The sequence below is a fragment of the Dasypus novemcinctus genome, chromosome 29 (genome assembly GCF_030445035.2).
Source record: "Dasypus novemcinctus isolate mDasNov1 chromosome 29, mDasNov1.1.hap2, whole genome shotgun sequence".
Taxonomy (NCBI): domain Eukaryota; kingdom Metazoa; phylum Chordata; class Mammalia; order Cingulata; family Dasypodidae; genus Dasypus; species Dasypus novemcinctus.
In genome coordinates, this window is record NC_080701.1 from 33,017,090 (window position 1) to 33,037,419 (window position 20,330).

The 20,330-nt window shown below is 39.1% G+C and overlaps 1 protein-coding gene across 7 annotated transcripts in view; it reads left to right on the forward strand.

Annotated features, from left to right (window-relative positions):
• Positions 1-20,330, forward strand: part of PPP3CC (protein phosphatase 3 catalytic subunit gamma) — a 135,305-nt gene that overhangs the window by 22,860 nt on the left and 92,115 nt on the right. For 5 of the 7 annotated variants that reach the window (XM_058289899.1, XM_058289897.2, XM_058289895.2 and 2 more), the window contains exons 2-3: positions 7,501-7,698; positions 8,025-8,149. In XM_058289899.1, coding sequence (XP_058145882.1) covers positions 7,501-7,698; positions 8,025-8,149 — 323 coding nt within the window. Of the gene's footprint in view, positions 1-647; positions 5,769-7,500; positions 7,699-8,024; positions 8,150-20,330 lie in introns of those variants that run through there. The other 2 variants (XM_071212700.1, XM_058289901.2) reach the window with 1 other exon arrangement.

The following is a 20,330-nucleotide window of genomic DNA, read 5'->3' on the forward strand; positions in this document are numbered from 1 at the left end:
ACATAATTATTCTTCAAAATATTGGCAGGATGACCAATCACTATTAGTCATTTCAATGCTAGGGGTCTGATTTGTGTCTGTCAGTTAAATACTCTTCATTTGGAGGCAGTGGTGCTGTTGCCAGTTAATGATGCAACTTAAAAAAGAGTGGAGCACACAATGTGTGTATGTGTGTCTGTGTGTGTGTATAAATAATTTAAAAAGGCAATTAAGGGAAGCCAATGTGCCTCAGTGGTTGAGCGCTAACTTCCCACATATTAGGTCCCTGGTTTAACCTCCAGCCCCTGGTACCTCAAAAAAATGAAATTTAATTTAAAAATTTAAAAGGCAGGAAGCAGAGACTGATTTGCAGCTTCTAGGCAAACAGCCTCAGGGGCTCCAGAGGTGGTGGATTAAGAAGAACTTCAGGGCCTCCCCGGGGCTGAGTAAGGAACGAATCTCCTGGCCCAGGGTGAGAATCTCAGGGCCTCACTAATAGAACAAAAGAGGACACAGATAGGTTTTAATTAAAGCTCTCTAGTCTCTGGTGGGGGGACCACTCACCTCTCTGTCTCCTGGCAGTGGTTTGCCAAATAATGTTCCTGGATGACTCTGGTTTCTGGGCTTCTGGATTCTGGGCTTATGTCACATAAAAGAATTTAAGGACATGCCATAGCATAAGCAAAGGAGTAAAGAGTTTATTAAGAAACAAGAAAATGAGAAAAGTACACAGTCCATGCTGCAGCATGAACTGCGGATGTATTGCAGGGTGACTTGTGTGCATGGGACCCTAGGACAGGGCTTTTTACTGATTGATTTTTTAATTTTGAAGTAACTTTAGATTACATGATTGTTATATAAAAAATATAGGGGATTCCCATATGTACCACTTCCTCCCCCTCCCACTGGTCAGGGCTTTTTAAAGTCTGTTTGCTGTTCTGATTGATTGTCCCAACTGTCATTTCTTAGGGGGCCAATGGTGAGGCCTTTTGAGGATATCTGGAGCTTTGTCTTGACCCTGAATGGGATTCTCATTCCAAATGAGATTCTTGTTCCAAATGAGGTTCTCATTCCAGGGTCTCAGAGGATTCCTCAGGAGGTTTCTGGGCAGTGTCTCAAGGCCATGTGGTCTGCTGGGTCTTCAGCTTTGACCCAAGTATTCCCTTTTCCTATACTAACCTGCCTCAACAGATACTGCATTTATTTTTTGTTTTTGTTTTTACAAATTAAAGGTGTGTGGCAACACTGCATTGAGTAAATCTGTCAGTGCCATTTTTCCAACAGCATGTGTACTCATTTTGTGTGTCTGTTGCATTTTGGTAATTCTTGCATATTTTTTTATTATTATATCTGAATGGTGATCATGATCTGTGATCTTTGATGTTATTATTATAATTGTTTTGGGGCACCACAAAGTGCACCCATATAAAATAGCAAATTTAATCCATAAGTATCATGTGTGTTATGACTACTTTATTCCCCTGACTGAGGCCCCATTCCCTGAGACACAACAATATTGAAATTAGCCCAAGTAACTCTACAATGGCCTCAAAGTGTTCAAGTGAAAGGAAGAGTCTCTCACTTTAAATCTAAAGCTAAAATGACTAAGCTTAGCGAGGAAGGCATTTTGAAACCTGAGATAGACCAGAAGCTATGCCTCTTGTGCCAAACATTTAGCCAAGTTGTGAATGAAAAGGAAAAGTTCTTAAAGGAAATTGGAAGTGCTACTCCAGGTACACACAAATGATAAGAAAGTGAAACAGCCTTAGTACTGATATGGAGAAAGTTTTAGTGGTCTGGATAGAAGACCAAACCATCTAAGACTTTTCTAGCTAAAGAGAAGTCAATGCTTGGCTTCAGTGCTTCAAAGAACAGGCTGACTCTCTTGTTAGGGTCTAATGCAACTGGTGACTTAAAGTTGAAGCCAGTGTTCATTTACCATTCTGAAAATCCTAAGGCCCTTAAAAATTATGCTAAATCTACTATGCCTGTGCTGTAAATGGAACAACAAAGCCTGAATGTGTGACAGCACATCTGTTTACAACATGGTATACTGAATATTTTAAGGCTACAGTTGAGAACTACTACTCAGAAAAAGATTCTTCTCAAAATATTACTGCTCATTAACAATGCATCTGGTCTCCCAAGAGCTTTGATGGAGATGTACAATGTGATTAATGTTGTTTTCACATCTGCTGTGGCAGTTTGAAATTATTTTGTGAATTCCAAAACAGAGGGAAGATTATGTTTGTGGGCTAGTCCGTTCCTGTGGTTGTGAGACCTTTTTCAACTGGACTACCTCAGTGACGTGTGATTCAGGCTGAGTCTCCACCCTCTTGCTAGGTCGATAAAAAAATGGAGACACACCCAGGAAAAGGGAGCTCTTCCATTTTTGATACTTCCATGTGACAGAAAGGAGAGGTTTGAGGAGCTAAGGCCCTGGGGAGAGATGAGATATATATGTCTGATGGCTTGCAGCTGAAATTGGGAAGAAAGTAGAGCAGCAGATCCTGAGAGAAGAGACCCAGTAAGAGACAAGCCCTATTACCTGGTTGCCCACAGCTGAGCTCCAGGAGATTGTACAGCCTGGAGGGGAAGGCAGAAATCACCTGTCATCTTGCTTCAACACGTGGTAGCTGATTTGGCTGAGAAAGCATCTCTTATAGTGCCTTGAGTTGGATTTTTCACAACCTTGAAATGGTAAACTTTTACCCCAAATAAATACCCTTTATAAAAGCCAACACATTCCTGATACTTGAATTGGCATCCTTTTGGCAAGCTAATACACCTAATAACACAACATCCAATCTGCAGCCCATGGGTCAAGGAGTCATTTAGACTTTCAAGTCTTATTATTTAAGAAATATATTTCATTAGGCTATTGCTGCTATAGATAGTGATTCCTCTGATGGATATGGGCAAAGTAAATTGAAAACCTTCTGGAAAGGATTTATCATTCTAGATGTCATTAAGGACATTTGTGATTCATGGGAAGAAGTCAAAATGTCAATGTAAATAGTAGTTTGGAAGAAGTTGATTCCAACCCTCATGGATGACTTCGAAGGGTTCATGACTTCAGTAGAGGAGTTTAACTGCAGATGTGGTGGAAATAGCAAGAGAACTAGAATTACAAGTGGAATCTGAAAATGTGATTGAATTGTTGCAGTCTCACAATAAACTAATGGATGAGGAATTGCTTCTTATAGATGAACAAAGAAAGTGGTTTTTTGAGATGAAATCTCTTGGTGAAGATGCTGTGAACATTGTGGAAGTGACAGCAAAGGATTTAGAATATTATATACACTTAGTTGATAAAGCAGTGGCAGGGTTTGAGAGGATTTACTCCAATTTTAAAAGAAGATCTAGTCTGGGTCAGTGCCATCAAACAGCATCACATGCTAGAGAGAAATCTTTCTTGAATGGATCGGCTAAATTTATTGTTAACTTAACTTTAGGAAAGTGCCACAGCCGTCCCAACCTTCAGCAACCACTACCCTGATCAGTCATCAACCATTGAAGCAAAACCCTCCACCAGCAAAAAGATTATGACTCATTCAGGGCTCAGAGGATGGTTAGCATTTTTTACCAATAAAGTATCTTTTAATTAAAGTATGTAATTATTTTTTAGAATGCTATTGCACACTTAATAGACTATACTATAATGTAAACATAACTCATACACACTGGGAAACCAAAAAATTCATGTGACTCACTTTGTTGGGATATTTGCTTTATTGTTATAGTCTGGAACTGAACCCACAATTTCTCTGAGGTATACCTATACAGAAATTGAGCATTTAAAGACTTTTATAACAATTTGACATTGGCATAATATCAAAGCATGTGATCCTTTTTCTAGTAATTTATTTTCTTGCATTTTACAAAGTACAGGTCTTTGACTGGGGGGAGAAGCATGGTTCTCTCATATAGTTTACAAAGCACTGCTCTATATTTTGCTTTTCCCTCAGAAACTTTCCAAATTTCTTGCATCCATATAGCTACAGTAGGGACTGGGAGAAAGAATGTGAAGACCATTCAAATATGATGAAGTGATGACCAGTGAATGAAGATTAGTTTACCCATTTTTTCCGCTTCATTTTAACATAAAACTTAGTATACCCAACTATTACTTGGGTACTTGTTAAAAATGCAATTTCCTGGACAGGATCTTTGAAGATTCTGATTCCTCAGATCTGGGGCCTAAGAATCTACATTTTAAACAAACACTTTAGTTGATTCTGATGACTGATTTTCCTGGATAGGTCATTTAAACTAGGATTCTTGAGAATAAAAGAGGGTACTATTAGTAATTACATCTGGACAAAAGGCATAAACTGGAGAATGTAAATTGACCAACTGGAATGTGTATGCATCTTAAATCTGGAGAACATTTTAAGAAAATTATAATTTAAAGTTTAATTTCCTGGTTCCTGACATTTCATTTCGTGAACAAACTTGGCTGGAGTTCCTTTAGCCTTCTCCAATTTATAGCTGTTCCCATTCTACTATGAATCGGCCTCAACTCTATCATTTGTAGAAATATCTGGGAAAAGAGGGTCACAGTATTCAAGCCTTCTTAACATAGTTATATTTTAGGGAGAGATTTGAGGAAGGTAGGATCCATTTCTTTCAAGTTTAAAAAATCTTGTTTCCTTATTTGAAGGATATTGATTTTATTTGTCCTAACCTGAAAATTCGGACTCCTCTGAAGCCTTCTGTTAGGCCTATTGCCCCAAGCCAGCATTAATCCTCCCTGTGTCCCTGGCTCAGCCGTGTCCCGTTTCTGTTAGCTGGCCATAATCCTCTTGATCAATTTCAGCTTTGCTTTTGCTTCCATTTAACCAAATGACTTCTTTACTTGTTTTGTTTTAAATAAAATCCTTCTGAAGAACTTCAGAAAATAATATCTTCTACTTCCTCAAGAGCTCTTCAGGTTGTCTCTACTTTTATTGCTTTTATGATTTATAAGAAAAATGAGTTGCCTGTATTTAATTTTTTTCTGTTTACAGCTGAGTAATATTGGAGGAAAATTATTTTTATTAGTGGTAATGATGCCACTGTTAGAACTTGAATAATATTTGTGGAGTCACCTGTCCCATGGTTTTGTTGTTGTTGATTCCAAAATTTTTGTTTTTGTTTTTGTTTTCAGTCAATTTCTTTGATTTACAAAGTGGGAAATTGAAAAACAAGTAGCTTTCTATGGGATTCATTTCAAGATTGGGAAAGACAGGGCTATAAGGTTAGACAGATTGGCTGGCCAGAAATGGAGAATATGCGTTTAAAAACCAAAAGTAAACTAAGTCTGAAGGGGAATAATTAAGTGTGAACTCTGCCATTTCTTTATTCTTTGGATTGAGATTATAGAGGACTAGTGGTTCTCTGAGGTCATCTATAAAAAATTGCATGAAGTATAGCTTTTAATTGAGCCTCATGTATATTTCTCTAGAGAAAAGTTCTCTAAAACTTATCTTCTTAGTTTCGGTAATTCTTTCTACCTTTTTTTTTGTAAAGAATTTAAAACATAAAAGTAGAGAGAATAGGGAAGCAGCTGTGGCTCAATCAGTTGGGCTCCTGTCTGCCCTATGGGAGGCCCTGGTTTCCCGGCCCGGGGCCTCCTTCTGATGGCAGGCTCACCCAGCCTGCAGGTGCCACAGAGAGCTGCCCAGCCTGCAGGTGTCACGGAGAGCCGACTCAGCAAGGTGACACAACAAAAAGGAGACAAGCAAAAAAACACAGAAGAGCATGCAGTGAATGGACACAGAGAGCAGACAGCAAGCAACTGCAAGGGGGTAGGGGAAATTAAAAAATAGTAATAATAAATACAGACACAGAAGAACGCACAGTGAATGGACACAGAGAGCAGACAGCACACAAAAAGCCCCAAGGCGGGGGTGGGGGGGGGAATGAAAAAAAAAGTAGTAGAGAATAGTAATTTGAATTTCCAGGTGAAATCACCCAGCTTCAAATATTATTACTTCATCAGTAGTCTTGTTTTATTTATCCCCCACTTTCTTCTCATCCCCCCAGCTACTTTGAAGCAAATCCCATTTCATTTGAACATATTTCAGTAAGAATCTCTAAACTTATAAAGGATTATTTTTATTGTTGTTAAACACAATCATAGTACCATAATGTTTTAGTAAAAATTTAAGTAAACTTGTTCTGGGCTAAGCCTTTAACTTGTCTTGAAAACGCACCAATTGAATAAATAAAGATACATCATAATATTTAATTTTTGTTTGAAAGTAGATCATTCTATTAAAACAGCATATTGCTACTCCATGTGAATAGCACAAATTGAGACTTAATTTCTCCTTCAAATAATTGGGCTACTTTTGAGAGTGAAAGTGAGTACTACTAACTATTATATTGGACAGTCATTGAAATCTGGACTGATCTGAGTAGACTGGGATAATTGTTGTCCCCTATCTAAGTTAATGCTTAGTTATTTTACTGGTTGTATAGCTACTATCTTTTTTGTTTTTTTAGGAGGTACCAGGGATTGAACCCAGGGCCTTGTACATGGGAAGTAGGCTCTCAACCTTTTTTTTCAGTGAGATTTGAATAGTCAAAAATGAGTCAAGCAGTAGCGGAGCATAAGGAAGCTTACTTTAGTCATTTATTTGCTTGTAAATAATATAGAATGGTGCGGCTAGATTAAGTCTTTTTATCAGTACCTATAGACTTCAACTTGGTTCTTAATAGCTCTTTCATTAAGGTGGAAGTGGTACCACCAGATATATATCACAAATTAAGTTGAATCCCACCTTTTAAATTTATGATTGATAGACTTACTGTTCTTAGATCTCAGGGGCTCTGAAGTAGGTTATACTATAACATAGGTAAATGATGAGATGATGGCCAATTTTAAATGTCAAATTTTTTCTAAGTTGCTACTTCACTGTGCTATTATATAAACTTTATATCTAGCATAAAGTTAATTGTTAGCATTTACAGCTTGGAGAACATGACTAGACTTTCCATATCAGTGAATTATTCTTAACCATAGCTGCATCCTATTAGTGGTGTTCCCTCATTTTCAGTAATAAAATATGTTAAGAATTATCTTTTACTATTATACATTCATGATTCCCCCATCAGGAACTGAACTCAGACTTCCAAAACATATGGTTTAATTAGATCAGTTCTTTGGAAGAAATAAATATTATTTTAGTGTTGATTTCTCTTCCATTTTAATACCTTTTCCATAGATAGAAAGATAGATAAAGATATATTCTTAACATGTAGTCCTTGTTCTTTTAGCTTATTCCCTGAGCCAGCTTCAAAATCTTTCATGTTCATATAATACATTATATAATGACTTTGGCTCTAACTGTCGCCCTTTTAAAAATTGTAATTGATCAAATTTAACATACAATATCTTGGAATTTTTTCCCATTTAGTGCTAGTGCAAAGGATATGAAATGACAATTAGATTTTATTTGTCACATAAAAGAAGTGTGTTCGTGGTAGTTCTCTATACATACATGTATTTTAAATCAAAATTTTTTCTCTTTTTAGCTGTCCCCTTTCCTCCAACTGAACGGCTTACTTTGAAGCAAGTATTTGAGAATGGGAAACCTAAAGTTGATGTTTTGAAAAACCATTTGGTGAAGGAAGGCCGACTGGACGAGGAAGCAGCCTTAAAGATAATCAATGATGGGGCTGCCATCCTGAGACAAGAGAAGACTATGATAGAAGTGGATGCTCCAATCACGGGTATGATAAGTGTTTGAATGATGGCACTTTCTTTTGAGCTAATTTTGAGATTTGATTACAAATTACCAACTAAAATGTGGTGTGATGATTTTTCTAAGAAGTATGAGATAGTCCTGTTTAGTATGCTTGTTCATTGAGGAAATACAATTTAAATGTCTAATAATTCCAGGACTATTGTGTGTAGATAGTCTGTAATTGTAGAGAAGTCCAGTCAAAAGCTGAAGTGATTTGTTAAAAGTTAAGTCAACTGTGATTCTTGTTGGTATAATGCCCTTTTTCTTCTAAGAGATACTTTTTCACATTATCTTATATCCTTTTGTTCCTAGTGTGTGGTGATGTTCATGGACAATTCTTTGATCTGATGAAGTTGTTTGAAGTTGGAGGATCACCTAGTAACACGCGCTACCTCTTTCTGGGTGACTATGTGGACAGAGGCTATTTCAGTATAGAGGTAAAAATTAAACCTGCTATATTGGAACTATCATTTTGTCTTTTAAACATAATTTGCTTTCCATTATTCAGTAGAAGAAATTAAAATGAGAACATTAGCAGAATTTATAAATCTTGTTACTTTCAACACTTAAATTTTAAATTGATATAAAAAAATTTGATCCTTTTTATTTTATTCTATTTTATTTTTTAGGAGATACTGGGGATAGAACCCAGAACCTCATACATAGGAAACAGGCGCTCAACCACTGAGCTACACCTGCTCCCCTCGTTTTCTTTTTAACTAGTAAAAAGTATGACAAACAGAAAGCTGTATGAATCAAGCTTTGCAAATAAATTGATTACTAATCTTTTCTCTTGAAGATAGTGTACAGACTGTATATAAATGACATAAATTGCTATTCAACCTAAATGAAGGTGGGATTAGCTGACCTTAATTATAGGTTTATAAACTGTTGACGTGCAATTAACTCTTTTTTTTAACAAATCAATTTCACTGATACATATTAAAGCATAAATCCATCCAAAGTGTATAACCAATGGTATTTGGTATAATCACATAGTTGTGCATTCATCACTTCAATCATTATTGGAGCATTTTCATTTTTCCAGTAATAATTTTTAAACAAACAAACAAACAAACCTCATCACCTCTCAATCTCTGTACTTCCCCAGCCATACATAGCTGCTGTTCTGTTTCCATCACTCTAGCTTATTTGTATTTATATTTTGTAAAAAGTATCTTATATATACAATATTACCCATATACATGTTTCACATGAGGTTTCAATATGATATACACTCCCATGTTACATTTTTTAGCTTTCCTTCTAGTAATATACATGTCCTTAGACCTTCCCTTTTTTTTTTTTTTTAATATTTATTTATTTATTTTATTTCTCCCCCTCCCTTGGTTGTCTGTTCTTGATGTCTATTTGCTGCGTCTTGTTTCTTTGTCCGTTTCTGTTGTCGTCAGCGGCACGGGAAGTGTGGGCGACACCATTCCTGGGCAGGCTGCTCTTTCTTTTTCACGCTGGGTGGCTTTCCTCACGGGCGCACTCCTTGCGCGTGGGGCTCCCCCACGCGGGGGACACCCTTGCGTGGCACGGCACTCCTTGCGCGCATCAGCGCTGCGCATGGCCAGCTCCACACGGGTCAAGGAGGCCTGGGGTTTGAACCGCGGACCTCCCATATGGTAGACGGACGCCCTAACCACTGGGCCAAAGTCCTTTTCCCTAGACCTTCCCTTTTAACTACTGTCATACCCATGTAATAGCTCTTCTAGTTACAAACACTGTGATGTGCTTCCACCATTTCTATTCATTTCCAAAGATTTACAAACAACCTTTATCAAATTACCCTCAGCTTTTCATTCTCTACTCTCATTCTATTTGCTGGTGACCTATATTCTAATTAGTAACTCCTTAAGTTTACACAATATACATAATAGTGCAACCATATAGTATTTGTCTTTTTATGTCTGGCTTGCTTCAATCAACATAATGTCCTCCAGGTTTATGCATGTTGTCATATGCCTCACAACTTCATTTCTTACAGCTGCATAATATTCCATCATGTGTATATACCACAATTTGTTTATCCATTTTTGGTTGATGGGTTGTTTCCATCTTTTGGCATTTATGAATTATGAATAATGCTGCTGTGAACATAAGTGTGTGGATGTCTGTTCATGTCACTGCTCTCAGTTCTTCTGGGTATATACCTAGTAATGGTATTGCCGAATCACTGGCAAATCTATATTCACCTTCCTTAGGAATTGCCAAATAGTTCTCCACAGTGGCTGTACCATTCTCATTCCTACCAACAGTGAGTAAGTGTTCCTTTCTCTCCACATCCTCTCCAACACTTGGAGTTTTCTGACTTTTTAATATTGGCCATTCTAATAGGTATGAAATGATATCTCATTGTAGTTTTGATTTGCTAGTGATATTGAACATTTATATCATGGGTATTAAACACTTATCAGACATAATATTTTCAAATATTTTCTCCCATTGAGTTGGCTGTCTTTTCACCCTTTTGACTAAATCCTTTGAGGTGGAAAAGTGTTTAATTTTGAGGAGGCCCATTTATCTGTTTTTTCTTTTATTGCCCTTGCTTTGGATATAAGGTTTAAGAAACTATTTCCTATCACAAGATCTTGAAGATGCTTTGCTGTATTTTCTTCTAGGAGTTTTATGGTTGTCACTTTCATGTTTAGGTCCTTGATCCATTTTGAGTTAATTTTTGTATAAGGTGTGAGATAGGGGTCCTCTTTCCTTCTTTTGGATATGGATATCCAGTTCTTCCAACACCATTTGTTGAATTGACTGTTCTGGCCCAGCTGAGAGGGCTTGACAGCCTTGTCAAAAATCACTTGACCATAAATGTGAGCGTCTCTTTCCAAGTTCTTGATTCAGTTCCATTGGTCAATTTGTCTGTCTTTACACCAGTACTGTGCTGGGTGTGGTGTTTTGCTTTCTTTTTTACCATTTTAGCTAAGTAATATGCTTTCAAGTCAGGAAGTGAGAGTCCTCCAACTTCGTTCTTTTTTTAAAGGCATTTTTGGCTGTTTGGGGGCCCTTACCCTTCCAAATAAGTTTGATAATTGGCTTTTCCGTTTTTGCAGAAGAATCTGTTGAGGTTTTTTTGGGGGGGATTATGTTGAATCTGTAAATCAGTTTGGGTGAACTTGACATCCTAATTTTTTTTTTTTTTAAGATTTATTTATTTATTTCTGTTCTCCCCACCCCCAGTTGTCTGTTCTCTGCGTCTGTGTGCTGCATGTTCTTTGTCCGCTTCTGTTGTTGTCAGTGACACAGGAATCTGTGTTTCTTTTTGTTGCATCATCCTGTGTGTCAGCTCTCTGTGTGTGCGGTGCCATTCCTGGGCAGGCTGCACTTTGTTTTGCACTGGGCAGCACTCCTTATGGGGTGCACTCCTTGCACATGGGGCTCCCCCATGCAGGGACATCCCTGCATGGCAGGGCACTCTTTGCGCCCATCAGCACTGCACATGGGCCAGCTCCACACAGGTCAAGGAGGCCCGGGGTTTGAACCGCAGACCTCCCATGTGGTAGAAGGACGCCCTAACAAATGGGCCAAGTCCGCTTCCCGTTGGCATCTTAATGATATTTAATCTTCCAATCCATGAACACGGAATGTCCTTCCATTTATTTAAGTCTTCATAGATTTCTTTTAGCAATGTTTTGTAGTTTTCTGAATATAGGTCCTTTATGTCTTTGGTTAAGTTTATTCCTAAATATTGAGTCTTTTAGTTAATATTATAAATGGGATTTTTTTTCTGATTTCCTCCTCAGATTGCTCATCAGTAGTGTGTAGAAATGCTATTGATTTTTGCACATTAATCTTGTATCCCACCACTTTGCTAAACTTGTCTATTATTTCTAGAGGCTTTCTTGTGAATTTTTCAGGATTTTCTAGATCTAAGATCGTATCATCAGTGAATAACAAAAGCTTTACTTCTTCCTTTCCCATTTGGGTGTCTTTTATTTCTTGACCCAGCCTAATTGCTCTGGCTAGAAATTCTTGTGTTTCTAGGAATTTGTCCATTTTGTCTACCTACATTGTGTAGTTTTTGGCATACAGTTGTTCATTTATCCTCTTATGATCTCTTCTATTTCTGAAGGGTCAGTGGTACTGTCCACCCTCTTATTTCTGATTTTATTTATTTGTGTCTTTCTCTTTTTCTTTGTCAGTCTAGGTAAGGGTTTGTCAATTTTGTTGATCTTCTCAAAGAACCAACTTTTGGTTTTGTTGATTCTCTCTATTGTTTTTTTGTTCTCAATTTCATGTATTCCTACTCTGATTTTTACTATTTCTTTCCTTTGGCTTGGTTTGGGATTAGTTTGCTGTTCTTTTTCTAGTTCCTCCAGATATGCAGTTTAGATCTTCAATATTAATTCTTACTTCTTTTTTAATGTAAGCATTGAAGGCTATAAATTCCCTACCCAGCCTTGCCTTTGCAGTGTCCAGTAGGTTCTCATTTTCATTCATCTCAAGAAATTTACTGAATTCTATTGTAATTTCTTCTTTGACCCACTGATTTTTTAAGAGTATTATTTAATCTCCATTTATTTACGAATTTCCTCTTTTTACTTCCATTATTGATGTCCAGCTGTATTCTGCTATCATCAGAGAAAGTGTTCTGTATAGTTTCAATCTTTTAAAATTTATTGAGGGAAGTGGACTTGGCCCAGTGATTAGGGCGTCCGTCTACCACATGGGAGGTCTGCAGTTCAAACCCTGGGTGTCCTTGACCCATGTGCAGCTGGCCCATGCACAGTGCTGATGCGCACAAGGAGTACTGTGCCACGCAGGGGTGTCCCTGCGTAGGGGAGCCCCAAGCGCAAGGAGTGCACTCCATAAGGAGAGCCGCCCAGCGCAAAAGATAGTGCAACCTGCTCAGGAATGGTGCCTCACACAGGGAGAGTTGACACAACAAGATGACGCAACAAAAAGAAACACAGATTCCTGTGCCACTGACAACAACAGAAGTGGACAAAGAAAGAACACGCAACAAACACAGCAAATGGACACAGAGAACAGACAACTGGGGCGGGGGGGAAGGGTAGAGAAATAAATAAAATAAATCTTAAAAAAAAAAAATTATTGAGACCTGTCTTACGACCCAACATATGGTCTATCCTGGAGAAGGGTCTATGAGCACTTGAAAAGAATGTATATCCTTCTATTTTGGGGTGTAAGGCTCTATAAATATCTGTTAAGGTATAGTTCATTTATCATAATATTCGAGCTCTGTTTCTTTATTTATCCTATGTCCAGATGTTCTATCCAGTGCTGAGAGTGGTGTTGAAGTCTGCAACTACTATGGTAGAGAAATCTATTTCTCCCTTCACTTTTGCCAATGTGTGCCTCATATACCTTGGGGCACCCAGGTTAGGTGTATAAATATTTATTATAGTTATTCTTTTTGGTGAATTGCCACTTTTATGACTTTTTTTATCCCTTATTACAGTTTTGCATTTAAAATCTATTTTGCCTGATACTAGTACCACTATTCCAGCTCTTTTTTGGTTACTATTTGCATGGGTTATCTTTTTCCAACCTTTCAGTTTCAACCTGGTTTTGTCCTTATGTCTGAGGTGCATCTCTTGTAGAGAGCATATAGTTGGTCCATATTTTTATTATCCATTCTATTAGTCTATGTCTTTTGATTGGAGAGTTCAAGCCATTAACATTCAATGTTATTACTTTAAAGACATTACTTACTTTGTCCATTTTGTCCGTTGGCTTTCCATTGTCATATCTTACTATTGTCTGGTCTTTTTACCCTTTAATTTATCCTTTCTAATATTCTTTTTTTTTTTAAAGATTTATTATTTATTTATTTCTCTCCCCTTTCTCCCATCCCCCACCCCAGTTGTCTGTTCTCTGTGTCTATTTTGCTGTGTGTTCTTCTTTTTATCCGCTTCTGTTTTTGTCAGCGGCATGGGAATCTATGTTTCTTTTTGTTATGTCATCTTGCTGCATCAGCTCTCCCTATGTGTGGCGCCATTCTTGAGCAGGCTGAACTTTCTTTTGCACTGGGCTACTCTCCTTATGGGGCGTACTCCCTGCGCATGGGGCTCCCCTATGTGGGAGACACCCTTGCAGGACGGCACTCCTTGCGTACATCAACACTGAGCGTGGGCCAGCTCCACACGGGTCAAGGAGGCCCGGGGTTTGAACCGCGGACCTCCCATATAGTAGACGGACGCCCTAACCCCTGGGCCAAGTCTGCTTCCCTCTAATGTTCTTCATTTTCATAGTCTTCTCCAAGTCTCATACCCTTGTTTTTTCCTTCAGCCTGCAGCACTCCCTTTTGTATCTCTTGTAATTCTGGTCTTTCTTTTTTTTTTTTTTTTAAGATTTATTTTTTATTTGTTTCTTTCGCCTTCCCCCCGCCCCCAGGTGTCTGTTCTCTATTCCATTTGCTCTGTGTTCTTCTATGACCACTCCTATCCTTATCAGCAGCACTGGAAATCTTTGTTTCTTCTTGTTGCATCATCTTGTTGTGTCAGCTCTGTGTGTGTGTGCGGATGCCCTATCCATTGGGCCAAGTCCACTTCCCTAATTCTGGTCTTTTTGTAACATGCTCTGTTAGTTTTTGTTTATCTGTGACGACTTTAACCTCACCCTCATTTTTGAAGGACAGTTCTGCCAGAAACAGAACTCTTGGCTGGCAGCTTTTCTCTTTCAGTACATTATATGCATCCTACCACCCTCTTCTCACCTCCATTGTTTCTGATGAGAGGTCAATACTTAATCTTATTGAGGTTCCCTTATATGTGGTGTTTTGCTTTTCTCTGACTACTTTCAGAATCCTCTCTTTATCTCTGATATTTTTGATCCTGAATAGTAGGTGTCTTGGAGTACATCTATTTGGATTTATTCTGTTTGGGTCCTTTGTCCTTCTTTGGTATTGATATTTATATCTTTCATTAAGAATTGGGAAATTTTCCATCACTATTTCCTCAAATATTCTTTCTGCCTCCTTTCCATTCTCTTCTCCTTCTGGAACATCAATAATACGTATGTTTGTGCATTTTTCATTGTCATTCAATTCCCTGAGACTCTGTTCCACTTTTTCTCTATACTTTTTCAGTTTGAATGTTCTTTCCTCAAAATCACTAATTCTGTCTTTGAGCAATTAAAATCTACTGTTACGTGCATCTAATGTACTTTAATCTCATTTACCATGTCTTTCATTCCTATATGCGGTTACTTTTCTTTGCAGACCTACAGATTGTTCTTTATGCTTACCCAGTGACTTTTAATATCCTTTATCTTTTTTTTAGTCATATTTTCCTTCAATTCTTTGAATTGATTTAGGAGATTTGTGTGATTACCAGTGATTAGTTGTCTTATCTTAAATCCTATATATCTTTAGGATGTTTGGTTTATTCCTTTGGCTGGGCCATCTCTTCCTAGTGTGGCTTGTAATTTTATTTTTTCTTTTTATGTCTAGGCACCTGAATATGTTGATAAATTTACTCTTCATGGTCAGTTTCTCTTTCTTGCCTAGTTTTATTGTTTTTTGCTCCCCTCCCCTCCAGCTTTTCTTTGATTTTTTGCTCAACTTATTCTAAGTCTTTAAATTTTCCCAGCTTAAGTTATCAAAATCAGGCCAGGCACTCACTAATGGGGAACATATTTACTCCCAGGACTGAGGCTAACAAGTGACCTAAAAGCAGTTTTTCTCCTTACAGTTTCCTGGCCAGCCAGCAGATGGTGCTTGTCAGCAAACCTTTCCAGGGAGGTGTTTCTTTCAACCTTAGATTTCCTGTGTTTCAATTCTGGCCAGAGGTGAGATTCAAAGTGGGCTCTGCAATGTGGCTCAGTGGTTGAGCGCCAACTTCCCACATACAAAGTCCTAGGTTCAAAACAAAGCAAAACAAAAAACAAAGCAAGCCTTTTGGCCAAATTCACTGAAGAGAAGCCCTCTGATTCTTCCCTTGTTACCACTGACAGGAAGGAAGACCTCTCTTCCCCTCTAAGTTGGCTGCAGTGAGCCAGGGGTTTTATCCAGGTTTTGAGGGTTGGGGATGGGAACCCTCCTGGCTGCGGTGGGGGGTTAGTAACTCACATTTGTTGTTTTGGGTTCTTTGTCTATCCGTCCCTTATCCTCCTAGTAGTTGCGCAGTACTGTTCTGGTCTGTTGACCCCCAAAGCAGGTCCTTTGGACACCTCTTGGCCCTTCCTACTCCAATGCCATCTTCTTGGAACTTGCCTTTTATTTCTTTTCTTGCCTAATTGCTCTGGCTACAAATTCCAGTACAATATTGAATAACAGTGGTGACAGTGGGCATCCTTGTCTTGTTCTTGATTTTAGAGGGTAAGTTTTTGGTCTTTCACCATTAAGTATGCTGTTAGCTCTGGGGTTTTCATATATGCCCTTTATCATCTTGGAGAAGTTTCTTACTATTCCTAGTTTTCTAAGTGCTCTTTACCAAGAAGTGGTGCTGGATTTTGTCAAATGCCTTTTCTTTTTTTTTTTAAGATTTATTTATTTTTATTTATTTCTCTCCCCTTCCCCCGCCCCCCAGTTGTCTGCTCTCTGTGTCCATCTGCTGTGTATTCTTCTGTGTTTGCTTGTATTCTTGTCAGCGGCACCCGGAATCTGTGTCTCTTTTTGTTGCATCATCTTTGCTGCATCGGCTCTCCAAGTGTGCAGCCCCATTCCTGGGCAGGCTGCACTTTTTCACACTGGGCGACTTTCCTTACAGGGCGCACTCCTTGCACATGGGGCTTCCCTACACGGGGGACGCCCTTGCGTGGCAGGGCACTCCTTGCGCTTATCAGCACTGCGCATGGGCCAGCCCACCACATGGGTCAGGAGGCGCTGGGTTTGAACCTTGGACCTTCCATGTAGTAGACACACTCTATCCATTGAGCCAAATCTGCTTCTCCAAATGCCTTTTCTGTATGCATTGAGATGATTGTGTTTTTCATTTTTTCATTTATTGAAGTATATCATTCATACATAAACTTACATAAACTAAGTATATAGTGATAGTTGTGAATTTACAAAACAAACATACATAACATCACACAGGGCTCTCATACCTCACCCTACCACCAATACCTTGCATTGTTGTGAAATATTTTTTTTAATATGTATTTTTTATTCTTTTTTTTTAAAGATACATAGATCACACAAAATGAAACATTTTAAACTAATGATTAAAGAGCATCCTCAAAATATTACTATTAAACAAAGTATCTTACATTTGGTTTATTTTCCCCTGACCCACCCTATTATTATTATTATTTTTATATCATTTATTCATGAACATTTATGAACAATAAGTATATACTAAGAATTGTGACCTTGCAAAGCAAACATGCATAACATCATACAGGGGTCCCATACATCAACTCACCACCAACACATTGCATTATTATGAGACATTTGTTACAAATCATGAAAGAATATCATTAAAATCTTACTACTAACTATAGTCCTTATCTTACATTTGGTGTATTTTCCCCCAACCTACCCTATTATTATTTTTTTGAGTATATTTTTGTGACAGAAGTTGTAAACTTACAAAACAATCATGCACATGTGCAGAATTCCCATACAATACCCCTCTATCAACATTCCACACCATGGTGGCACATTTGGTCCAGATTATGAGATATATCATTAGGTTATTACCAGGTCCATAGCATATATTTGGCACACTTTTTCCTTACTCCCCCATTTTCAACACAGTACATCTTTGGCATCAATACATGAATATTACATTATTACTGTTAGTCACAGTCCATAGGTCATTCCAGTTGTATTTTTCCCATGCTTTTCCACATTCCCACCACCCTGCAATAGTGATGTATATCTGATCTAGCTCACAAAAGACACTCTTGCATTTGTACCATGAACCACAATTCTTATTCACCTCTGAGTTCAGTGTTATTCAGTCCCTAGATTATTCTCTAGCTTTCTCAATTGGCATTTACATCCCCAGACTACCCTTTTCAGCCACAATCCCATTTATAAATAAGCTGTTACTATAATGTGTTACCATTAACTCTATACATTTCCACACTTTTACAGTAAAGTTAGTTAAAACGTCTACATACATTAAACATCTCAGTCCTCCTCTTATCTCCTTTAAGAATCCAACAGGTCTTGAAGATATTTTCCTACATTTTCCTCTAGAAAGTTAATGGTTTTTGCTTTTATATTTAGGTTTTTGTTCTATTTTGAGTTAGCTTTTTAATTAGATGTGAGATAGGGTCCTTTTTCCTTCTTTTGGCTGTGGATATCCAGTTCTCCTAGCATCATTTGTTGTTGTTTTTTTTTTGTTTTTTTAAATTGATTTTGTAAAAATATTACCTTAAAAAAAAAATTATATGAGGTCCCATTCAACCCCACCATGCCCACCCCACCACTACCCCCCCAGCAACACTCACTCCCTTCATCATGACATATCCATTGCATTTGGTAAGTACATCTCTGGGCATCTCTGCACCTCATGGTCAATGGTCCACATCATGGCCCATACTCTCCCACATTCCATCCAGTGGGCCCTGGGAGGATTTACAGTGTCCGGTGATTGCCCCTGAAGCACCATCCAGGGCAACTCCAAGTCCCAAAGGTGCCTCCACATCTCATCTCTTCCTGCCATTCCCCATATCCTTCAGCCACCATGTCCACTTTTCCCATTCCAATGCCACCTTTTCTCTGTGGGCCTTGGATTGGTTGTGTCCGTTGCACCTCTATGTCAGGAGGAGGCTCAGATTCCACATGGATACTGGATGCAGTCCTCCTGCTTTCAGTTGTAGGCACTCTAGGATCCATGGTATGGTGGTTGTCCTTCTTCAACTCCATCTTAGCTGAGTGAGGGGAGTCCAATAAATCAGATTGTAGGAGCTGGAGTCTGTTGACGCTCAGGGCATGGCTATCCTATTGTCAGTCCAGAGATTCAAATCCCCTAAATATATCTTAAACCCCAATACCAACTACAATTCCAGTAAAGTAGGATGAAAGTCTTATGAAAAGAGATCCCATCTGAGTCCAGTTCCATCATGCAGAAACACCAGCTCCAAAGAAGGGCCATCTCACATGACAGTGAACCCCGTCTGCCATGACCATAGAACCCGTGGGTCTCTTTAGCCCTCAAAGGAACCAACACCTGGGGATTGCACCCACTCCATCTGTCTCCCAGACTCTGCTTAGCTGTACACAGGGGCAATCCTTCTGACAGCCTCCAGACTCTTTTTTAGAGACTCATAGCCATATAAACTCATTTCTGCTTTCCATTTCCCCCTTACATTAGGTCAAACAGCATTTTAAAGTCATGTTATTATATGTAGACAGGGATATTCTGCTGATCCACATTGAACCTTTAACTCAAGGTCATTTTCTAGTTCCATCTTCAGCTGGTATTTGGTAGTGATCCCTTGGTGCCAGGGAGGCTCATCCCCGGGTGTCATGTCCCACGCTGGGGGGAATGCACTGCATCTACATGCTGAGTTTGGCTTCGAGACTGGCCACATTTGAGTAACATGAAGGCTGTCAGGAGGAAATTCCCAGGCACAGTGCTGCTCTAGGCCTTGTTCTTATTTCAGGCATATAGGCTCACAAGCATAGTCATTAGTATCATGCTCTCCCTGTTGGACCCTCATTCCTTCCTGGTCCTTACCGTTGCACCTGGGGGTTTGCCGCTGTTCCCCTAGGGACCACGACAGAGCACCTCCGGCCAGGAACTCAGTACCCCCCCAGCTGTAGTTTTTAATTGTTGCCACTATGAGTTGGTTCCACATATTTAACATCCATTTTCCCATCCCCTTGGTGCCCACAGTGACAGCCAGCCTCCGTTTCCCGAGGAGCCCTGTCCAGAGACACTTGCAACATTGTTCAGGGCCTAACTTGCTCAATTACCCCAATGCCCTGGGAGCCACCCTTTCTCTCGAGAGATACAGTTCTCTCTATCTGATGGCATTAGTCTTCCCCAGGATGTGGGTCCACCCCCACTCTCATTACTTGGGTCTCTACCCAATGGTACCACCCACTCTGGCAAAATGAGCATTCAGACATTCCCCAGGAACCCGTCCTGCATCCGACCATCCCCTCCGAGCATCCTAAACAGGTAACCCTCTTAATTATGTTTTGATATGATTTTCTCAGCATTTTACTCTCGACCAACACCTGACACTCTCCTATGTTCGTATGTTGCCCTTCCCTCCCCCCACTTTTTGGGCAATATTACCCATCTGCCCATCCCCAGCCCCCCTGAAACCCGCAAAGCCCCATCCAAAGGCAACCCCTTGCCCCCATTTTATCTCTTCTTTGTGCTCATACTTACCGACAGTTCATCATAGATTCCACCCCTGCAGACGTCAGCTCACATCCTTCCTCCACCCCCCGATTTCCTGTAAGCCTATCTTCCAGTCTCTAGCTTTCTGAGGCAGCTTGCTTATTTCATATCATTGAGGTCATGTAGTATTTGTCCTTCAATGCCTGGGTTGTTTCACTCAACATAAGGTTCTCAAGATTCATCCATGTTATCACATGTGTTTGTAGTGTATTTGTTCTTAAAGCCGAGTAGTATTCCATTGTGTGTATATACCACATTTTATTGATCCACTCATCTGTTGATGGGCATTTGGGTTGATTCCAACTTTTGGCGATAGTGAACAATGCTGCTATGA